Source organism: Panthera uncia, chromosome B4 (assembly GCF_023721935.1).
Source record: "Panthera uncia isolate 11264 chromosome B4, Puncia_PCG_1.0, whole genome shotgun sequence".
Classification (NCBI taxonomy): Eukaryota; Metazoa; Chordata; class Mammalia; order Carnivora; family Felidae; genus Panthera; species Panthera uncia.
In genome coordinates, this window is record NC_064809.1 from 52,601,670 (window position 1) to 52,611,465 (window position 9,796).

The 9,796-nt window shown below is 33.1% G+C and overlaps 1 protein-coding gene across 1 annotated transcript; it reads left to right on the forward strand.

Annotated features, from left to right (window-relative positions):
• Window positions 1-1,961: 1,961 nt before the first annotated feature.
• Window positions 1,962-7,319, forward strand: IAPP (islet amyloid polypeptide). Its single transcript, XM_049627161.1, has 2 exons — window positions 1,962-2,086; window positions 6,992-7,319. Exons 1-2 carry the CDS (start codon window positions 2,007-2,009, stop codon window positions 7,179-7,181), a joined length of 270 nt encoding a protein of 89 aa, XP_049483118.1. The 5' UTR covers window positions 1,962-2,006; the 3' UTR covers window positions 7,182-7,319.
• Window positions 7,320-9,796: the final 2,477 nt, after the last annotated feature.

Sequence of the window (9,796 nt, forward strand, 5' to 3'; positions counted from 1 at the left end):
TTGGCACCTTCAACATCTCAGAGGGGAAAAAAAATAGGGAAATAAAATAAATATGTAGCTAAAAGCAGGTATTTTGGTTTAAAGGAACACGAGACCATAAATCAGAAAAACCAAGCTTTGGCTCAAGGTTTCAAAATGAACTAGATGTATAATGCTGAATAAGCTATTTAACATCTCTGGGCTTCTGTTATATTTTCTAAATCATTGTATATACTTTGTTAAATACATCAATCATTTTCTTACAGGAAATTATCATTCTTCCAAATCACTTGATTTTTAAAAATATTTTTTAAGTTTATTTATTTATTTTAAGAGAGAGAAAGAGACAGAGAGAGGATGAGTGGGGGAGGGGCAGAGAACGAGGTAGAGAGAATCCCAAGCAGGCTCCCAACTGTCAGTATGAACCTCCCCCACTCAGGGCTTGAACCCACGAACCATGAGCTAATGACCCGAGCCGAAATCAAGAGTCAGACGCTCAATCAACTGAGCCACCCAGGTATAGTCCAAATCATTTGAGTTTATGTTTTCTTTCTTTTTGGAATATCAGTAAATTTTACAGAAATATTAAAATTGCAGAATCATTGGATAATTAGAATAAGGATTGGGAAAACTGATTTTTTTCCTGAAATTTTTACTAACCACCCTCAAACTATATTACTAAGCTTTAAAGAATTATATGAGTTCAGTGAACTTATTTTTTTTTACTTGGAGTACTTCCATCTTTTTTAGATTGCATAGATATGCATATTTCCACAAGCATTTGGAATTTGTCTTACTTGCTACATCGGCTATTGTCATAACTTAGAACATTAACTTAAATATAACTTAGAAATACAAGAAAAGAAAGAACAATTTGGTGAAAATAAAAATAACAAATTAAATATTCTTTCAAAGTAATTGTGATGTTTCTATGTAATAATAGAAAGAGTCAGCAAAAAAATTCTTAATCACACAGATATGTGTCTCTATTTAAATGCTGACAAATGAATTTGGGGATTGAAAATTATTGTTTTGCTGCCTTTAATCTTCCATCCCCATTTCATTATAAGTAGCTTTCGATTTCTTTCTGTCCCCACCCCCCCATCTTTTTAAGTGTCTTTTTTTATCCACCCTTGGCCTCATAGTTTACTCTACTACTGAATGTTCATGGAATTAAGCCATTGGGGTCATTTGGCTTTAGCTTCCTCATTAGATTCTTCAATGTCCCTGGCTTCACTCTTTGCATATAAACACATTTGTTATTCTTAATCACTTCTTTCTATCAATACTTTACTAGAGCATACCACTTAATCTTTGAAAATCCACTCTTGTATTTCACAAAAATGGAAAATTCAAACTTCTGTTGTGTGTGACACACCATTAACTGCACAAAGACACTCTGTATCTGCTACCTTAATATTTACTGATGTGTTAATGTAATATAATAATGACCCATCTGCTTCTGCTGTCTATGAGGCACTTTCTATAGGGATGGAAATTAATGACAGTTTCTCTGAGCTGCCTGATGTCAGAGCCGGGAAAGGTGTGAAGAGTATATAAGAGCTGGATTACTCATTGGCAAGTGTGGGGGCAAATACTCCAGTGGATGCAAGCTTGGGATTGTTTATAAAGCTTTCTTACCATTAGAGGCATTCTCTGATATTGCTGACGCTGAAACACTAAAAGGTAAAGAGCTTCCTGTTTATGGGAAAATATCGTTTAGGGAAGCTTAGATTTGGGATCAAATATATACTTATTTCAAAGAAAGGCTAAAGCAATAATGTGGTATAATATCAACTTTCCAGATTGTTTAGAGAAGGAAATTGGGAAATTGAAAATTTTGAAAATATTTGAAAATTGTTTAAACAGTATCAAGAGACTGTATCAATAAAATTGCTATATTTGGAGATTATGTTTAAATAGATTTTTTTTAAAGTAGGCTCTAGTCTCAAGTTCCATCAATCAGAGCTATAAGACATTTCTTGATTTCGATGCTGAATTATTCTTTTCAGAAAATTTGAGAAGCAATGTGCCTCCTGAAACTTCCAGTAGTTCTCATTGTGCTCTTGGTTGCACTACACCATCTGAAAGCTACCCCCATTGAAAGGTTAGTAACAAAAAATCCTGTTTCTTTTGTAAAATGTGGGAAAATTAGAATTAAAAACTGCTATATAACTAACAGCCCTTATGCCATTAGATTTCTGATGAAATCATGCTTAAGAACAGTACATTAAACTGTTTATCTGTTCCTTGAATTCTGTGTTCTTTAAAGAATAACACCAGTGGTTGATGACTTTCTGACAGAACTGACAGAAAGGAATGGAATAGTTCCAGTTTTATCAAGAAATATGCTTTTGCATAAGAGACTCTTAAAAACTGAGAACAAACTGAGGGGGGGTGGGAGGGCAGAAAGTGTGGGTGATGGTTATTGAGGAGGGCACCTTTTGGGATGAGCACTGGGTGTTGTATGGAAACCAATTTGACAATAAATTTCATATTAAAAAAAAAAGAAAAAGAAAAAGAAAAATGCTTTTGGAAACTAGAGGGGCAAAACCAGAACATGAAGCAGGAAAAGCCAAGGGTAGTATTTTCCACTATATTAACCTGATTCTAAAACAAACTGTAAAAACTTAAAGCATATATTTTATAACAGGTGGGATTTTATTGTCTATTTACAGATTTCTTTTTCTCCTTGGAGCGCTCTGGCAATATCCAGAACTTTTAGATCTCTTTCTGGAAATCAAAATACATAGAAATAATCAGGGGGCAAATTAAAAATTTTAAGAACTAGTTAAAAAGCCATTTGCAGTCAGGCTCTGGGCAGATGGTTCAGAGCCTGGAGCCTGCTTCAGATTCTGTGTCTCCCTCTCTCTCTGCCCCTCCCCCATTCATGCTCTCTCTCTGTCTTAAAAATAAATAAACGTTTAAAAAAAATTAAAAAAAAAAAGGGTGGCTCAGTCGGTTAAGCGTCCGACTTCAGCTCAGGTCACGATCTTGCGGTCCATGGGTTGGAGCCCTGCGTCGGACTCTGGGCTAATGGCTCAGAGCCTGGAGTCTGCTTTGGATTCTGTGTCTCCCTATCGCTCTCTGCCCCTCCCCCGTTCATGCTCTATCTCTCACTGTCTCAAAAATAAATAAATGTTAAAAAAAAATTTAAAAAAAAGCCATTTGCTCTTAAGGGTTTTTTTCTATATTGTTAACTGTTCTGTTAATGAAATAAAATTATAAAAAAATATATTCTTCATAAGATTACTTCTGAGCTTAACTAAATGTAAATTAATACTTCTTAAAAATGAATTCAGTAGGTAGCATATTCACCAGAATTTCCTAAAAAGGTTTATTTGAGAAGGTGTCATGTCATTTAACTGGTAATATTTTAAGGAAGTCTAAAAACTATCAGGTGATAATGTTAGCAGTAATTACAACTTTCAAGTGGAAAGCCTTTAAAATGGTAATTCTTTTATTTAAAAGATTCTCAAGTCCAAATGCATACATATGTCATATACAATATAGTGAGGATTTGTTTGTACTTAAATCAGTTTGACTCCTTGTAGTCTTTTAGGACTGAACTTACACATTCTTTAACACCAAAGAGAGTTAAGTTTATATTTGAAGAGTTTGCTTTAAGTCATATTAGAACTTTTCTCATAGAATTATTAGCATCTTGTCCATTTTCCCTTGGGGTGTTTTTTCATTGAGGTGGCAATCTGTGGTGATACGTATATTTCTACAGCACCCACATGAAACAAATAGCAGGAGTTATCAGACTTCCTTTGTCCTTTCAGGCTTATCGAATTTACAGGATATTCTCAGAATTGACTCTGATTTTCAATTGGATTTTTGTGGATAAAAATAACTAAAACTGACATGAAGTTTCTGGTAAACCAGCAGAACAATAGAATGACAGGAAAATTAGCAGTATTACTTCATAATTCTGTCTATATCTTGATCTTTTCTTTCATTAGGTATAGACATTTGATAAGCACCTTTATGCAGTATGGCTTCATGGATATTAGTTTATTAGGAAGTGAATTTCACTTGAAAATAAAATAGTATATAACATTATTATCAAGTTATTTTCACAATCTCTTACTTAGAATCTTCATTAGAAATACTTGTAAAGCATTCTTCAAATTGCTTTTTAATGGGTTTCCTGAAATGAATATGTCTCATCATTTTTTTAATGAAAATTTATCATCCTGAGCTGTTCAACCATGTAATATTCTATAACCTCAAAAAAATCTTCTTCAGAAAATGACTCAAATTTCAAACACCTTTAAAAGACAAAGCTGATGTTAATTTATCATTCACTGAATGTGATTTTTCTCATAAAATTTAATCATCTCACTTGAGATCTTTTTTAACTTCTACACATGTATGAGGTGAGACTAAGAAGTAACAAACTTGGGGCACCTGGGTGGCTCACTTGGTTAAGCGTCAGACACTTGATTTCAGCTCAGGTCATGATCTCACAGTTGGTGGGACTGTGCCCTACATTGGGCTCTGGGCTGATGGCACAGAGCCTGCAATGGGATCCTCTCTCTCCCTCTCTCTCTGCTCCCCCTCGTGCTCTCTCTCTCTCTCTAAAATAAAAAAAATAAACAGTTCAAAAAATCTTAAAATAAAAAAAAAAGAAGTAACAAACAGACTTTACAAGTCATACTAAAAAATAGTTATTTAATACTCTTGACTGGAGCAACAGGTTCATACATTTGCCCACACCTTTTAAACACTCAGTTGTAAACCTGCTTAGCAGATAATCAGAGATTATCTAACAGTATAATTAACAGAGTTTTCCAAGCTATACACATAGGAGCTTGCTGTAGGAATTCTTATACTTCCACAAATGAATATTGGGAGCTAGAGCAGGGATACAGTTTAAAACTTTTAAAAACCCTGAAACTGAGGTGTTTTTAAAGAGAGACAATTTAAGAGTGATACTTTAGCTTACAGTCTTCACTTTTTAAACTCTTAAAGTTAAGGACATATGCATGTGTATAAATTGTCAATAGCTTTGAACCAGTGTTTGTTACTAGATGGCAAGCCTTGCCTACCCAAGTAGTTAAAGAGAACAAAATGCCTGAAAGTAGGGGCGTGATGCCTTTTACTAACCATTTAATCTGTCTTTTTCCATCCTAATAATAGTTTGGGATAGAATCTTGTACATACTGTTGCTATGTTTACATGAAAAGTTGTGTTTGTGAAAGCATTTGCACAATAATGAAATCAGTCATCATAAAAGCTCTTAATATTTCTGTTTAGTAGAATGATGGTTCTTCTAGCTAATCCAAATAAGATAACATTTTGGTTGGAATAATTTTAAATCCTGTTACAGAGCTTGAGAGCAATTATCAAAGTACCACTCAGATTTTTAGCAAATAGACTAGTTCACACTCTACTCCAAGCATTTGCCAAACATATCTTGGAACAGATATCATCTTTCCAATTTCACTCAGAACTTTATTTATTTCTTTATATTTATTAATTTGAAGTGTTTGGGTCAAATTCTAATTTCTGCTTTTTTCAAGAAAGGTTTATTCTGTTTCAGAATTAAATGTCTGATGTATGAATTATTGGTTTAATCCTTAAAAAGCATTAAATCATTCTTTGGAAATGCACATTGGCCATGCTTACGACACATGCAAAGAGAAATAATTAAATAGATAATATGAATAATACTATCATATATACCAAGTAATTATGTCTCAGAGTGGATTTCCTTTGCCTGAATAATTGGTTTGTCAGCATACACTTAGACTCAACCCAATACCTAATACCAGAAGGTATCATCCAGATACCTAATGCCATAAGAAATTATTGTATTTAGGAAAAAAATATGAGAATAAAAACTCTCAAGTTTCACATGAGATTTAAAAACACCCTGAGGCTATCACTATACAGAGATACAGGTAAGAAGTACTCTCCACATAAAGTAAACACATTGAAATAAAATATATGCATTGGCTTCTGAACATTGCTTCATACCTATATTTCTTTCTCAGTTTATACTTATCCTAAGTTTTACCAATATTTTTATTTCTATGGAGCTGAAATTAAAACATTTCCCTAGCTTTTATAATCAGCTACAAAAAGGAAGCATGTTATTATTCTGTATCCATTTCCAATATCATTTTGAGAGCGCATTAAAACAAAAGGTGGTACAAAAATGTAGAGTTGACATAAATAAATTCTGTAAAAAGAAACAAAAGTTAAAATTCAAATCAATTATTTAACCATAGTGATCATTTCTGACTTACCCATAATATTATTATGCAATTGTTCCAGCTGGCCGAAAGAATGTGGTGAACATTAATACTATTAATATAAAAAGTCTTTTATTTTAACATTCAGTCTAATCATTAAAATTGTTAAAAGGAACTAAGTAGGTGGCAGAAAGATAGTAACATTCATGTATTTATATTAAGAGTAACAGAACTCCCACACTACAATAGTCCAAGTGTAGGAACAGATGGTAAATTTGATTCTCTTGAGACTTTATAATACTTGAAATTTCTTTCTTAACACCCCTGATTTGATGATCTCAGGGAACTTAACAAAAATATCTTACACTGCTTAATTTTTATTAGAAAGATGTGGGAAATGAATATATATGTGTTTAATTCTACATATTCCAGATTCCATATACATTTTCTATTCTAAATGCTTTTTATATATTGGGAACTAGATTCATCAAGATTTAGAAGAATATAACATAAGGAAACCTTTTATTATTGTTACTGTTTGGAATATATTCTAAGGTTTCAAAGGATAATACTAGGAAATTCAACATTGACTATAATGGAAGTTTTGCTGTATGATTTCCTAGTCAAAAATCGATTCTGCTGCATTTTCAAGGTGTCAAAAAAAATCTGTTATCCAGCTGTTTCCAAACCAAAACACTGAGTTACTTATGTAAAAGTAACCAGTTCCCATTGATATATTTGTTGTCACATTAATATATCCAACCATGAGTCTAAGTCTCTAACCTTTCATATTTGTTCTATGCCACCAGTAACCAAGTGGAAAAGCGGAAATGCAACACTGCCACATGTGCGACCCAACGCCTGGCAAATTTCTTAATTCGTTCCAGCAACAATCTTGGTGCCATTCTTTCTCCTACCAATGTGGGATCCAATACATATGGAAAGAGGAGCACAATTGATATTTTAAACAGGGAACCATTGAATTACTTACCCTTTTAGAGGTCAATGTACCTCTAGAATTCTTCTTGTTTCATGTACAAATATTCTAGTGATTTCCTGTGTAATTTAACATTAGCATGAACCTGCGTCTGTGTGTCCCATGTTTGTTGCCAGTACATATAAATTGTCTTGAAAAGAATTGTTTTAAATTTAACACTAATTAAGGTCCCGTAATAAAAAGTCAGTATCTTTAAAAGTGAAGTGTTCTTGTTATAGATTTTTATTTTAAAAACATTAAAAAGTCACTCTTTAGCTTGTATTGCTATGGCTTGAGTTTGAGAACAAAGGAGAAAATGGTATTTGGAAACTTGGTAAATTGTAAACAGCTAAGAGTAAAGTTAAGAACATTAAAAAACCAGTAATCATAAGGACCGTTGTTAAGTAATTCATTTTGCATTAGATTTCTAAAATGAGATAAAATGCTACGTAAAAATTTTAATTAATTTTTGCTCTTAGTCAAAATATTTTTTTGAAATTATATTCTTTGCTGGATTTGCTGGTACTAGAGGTTATTTAAAAATCTTAAAGCAATTTGTGTTCATGAGGGTTTCATTGTGTGTTATCATCGATGTGCTTTTGTTAAACATATATGCCTTTTATTCTGCTCAACTGACTTTCAGCAAACCTCAGTCATATTCTGATGCAGCGTATTGCAAAAGCAACTTGTGTTCCTATTAATCATGTTTTCAACTAAAAGACCACAGACTTCTGGGAATTGTATACTGTATGGTGATTTATTTTGTTTGTTAAACCAATTGGACATTTCTGGCAGAGGTTACATATGTATGATACATTTTTTTTTTGAAGGAAGCTGTAGAATTGGCTATGAACTGTAATGTTTCCCTCTAAGTCTCATTTATATAGGGGTATCTGCTTTTCTCTGTGAGTTAGTTACCTTTGGAAACAGCATTAACTGAGATAAATTGCTATCATGCTGTATTATGCCATTTCTAAAAGCACTCAACTTGTATTTAAAAAAAAAGTAGAAAAAAAAAGCATCTCAATGTTAGTGAGAATCTGACTCATTGACTTGATTTATACATTAAAATTTCCCCTTATGAAGTATGCCTTAGATTGTCATATTATAGTTGTTTGTGTGTATAGGTGTATAGAAACAGGAGATGATATTTATAATGATTTATGTCATAAGTTGCATTTTGAAATAAATAAGTTAATGTATAAATTCCTATTTGTGATATTAAACTGTTGGCCCTTCTTTCAAAGTGGAGTTGAGCTCAACATTTTAAATTAAGCAAGGTATGATTAAATTATAATTTCTTACACTTAGTTATTTAAAAAATTTCCCATAACAGTCTAGTTTGTGTTTTTTAATATTTATTTATTTTGAGAGAGAGACATAGACAGAGTGTGAGTGGGGGAGGGGCAGAGAGAGAGGGAGACATAGAGTCTGAAGCAGGCTCCAGGCTCTGAGCCCAACACAGAGCCCAATGTGGGGCTCGAACTCACAAACCGTGAGATCATGACCTGAGCTGAAGTCAGTCACTTAACCGACTGAGCCACCAGGTGCTCCAATAACAGTCTACTTTAAATAAAACTGTATTGCATATCAACTCTATAGCAAAATTATGTGTGATTATAGTAACCTAACAACCTCTGGTGCTAAGGAGTGAAATGTAGTTAGGGTAGCTATGTAACTTATTCTAAGCGGGAGATTTTGGGAAAGAAAAGAATTTATTATATTGATATAAGAGATATTAACAGTAGATGTCCATATAAATTTATTCATTAAATTTATCAAAGTGAAACATTTGAACAAATTCAGGATTATTTTCTTGGTTGGTAGACCAATAGGAATCTCATAAAAGTTGGAAATGCCTTATTGCATGCAGTTTACCAAATACTTTCCCTGCTTTTTTATAATTGCCTTGTGAAAACAATGAGTAAAACTCAATTGATACAATTGGTGATATTAACAGTAAGTTTTGGGGACTACATTTATCCCAACCTTTCTCATTGTGTCTTGGATACTTGAAATCATAGGTACTTTTGAATAATCTAGAAGTGAGTTAAGCCTCCAAATACTCACATGCATGGCACAAGTTATATTTCACTAAACTACTAAAAGTACAAATGATTTCCCTATCTTCCATGTTGAAATACAGAGTTAGACAAGAATTTATTTAGTAAAACTCCATTTAAAACTTCCGGAAATTCTCTTGGAGTGCCTGGGTGGCTCAGTTGGTTAACTGTCCTGTCTGATTCTTGGTTTCGGCTTAGGTCATGATCTCATGGTTTCGTGAATTCAGGCCCCGTGTCTGGCTCTGTGCTGACAGCCTGGATTCTGCTTGGGATTCTCTCTCTTTCCCTCTCTCTCTCTCTCTGCCCTTTTCCCACTCATGTTGTCTCTGTCTTTCTCAAAATAAATAAATTAATAAAAAAAAAAAACTTCTGGAAATTCTCTTGAGCATTTTGAGAAACGTTATGCAATGAACATCTTACTTCTGTGAAGCCTGAATATCATTACCTAGCAATATTATGTAAAATACCTTTTGGTCAAGAGAAGGAAAGCTTGTGGGTCCAAAGCTCCTTAAGCTGAGTACAAAACAGACTTTTTAAATAAAGTAGGAGGAAGTATTCTTTGTTTACCGATTCTT

Excerpts from the sequence above, each read along its gene's own strand:
- IAPP (XM_049627161.1), top strand. The coding sequence starts at position 2,007 with ATGTGCCTCCTGAAACTTCCAGTAGTTCTCATTGTGCTCTTGGTTGCA. Across the intron at positions 2,087-6,991 it reads AAAGCTACCCCCATTGAAAG|TAACCAAGTGGAAAAGCGGA; the intron begins GTTAGTAACAAA and ends CTATGCCACCAG.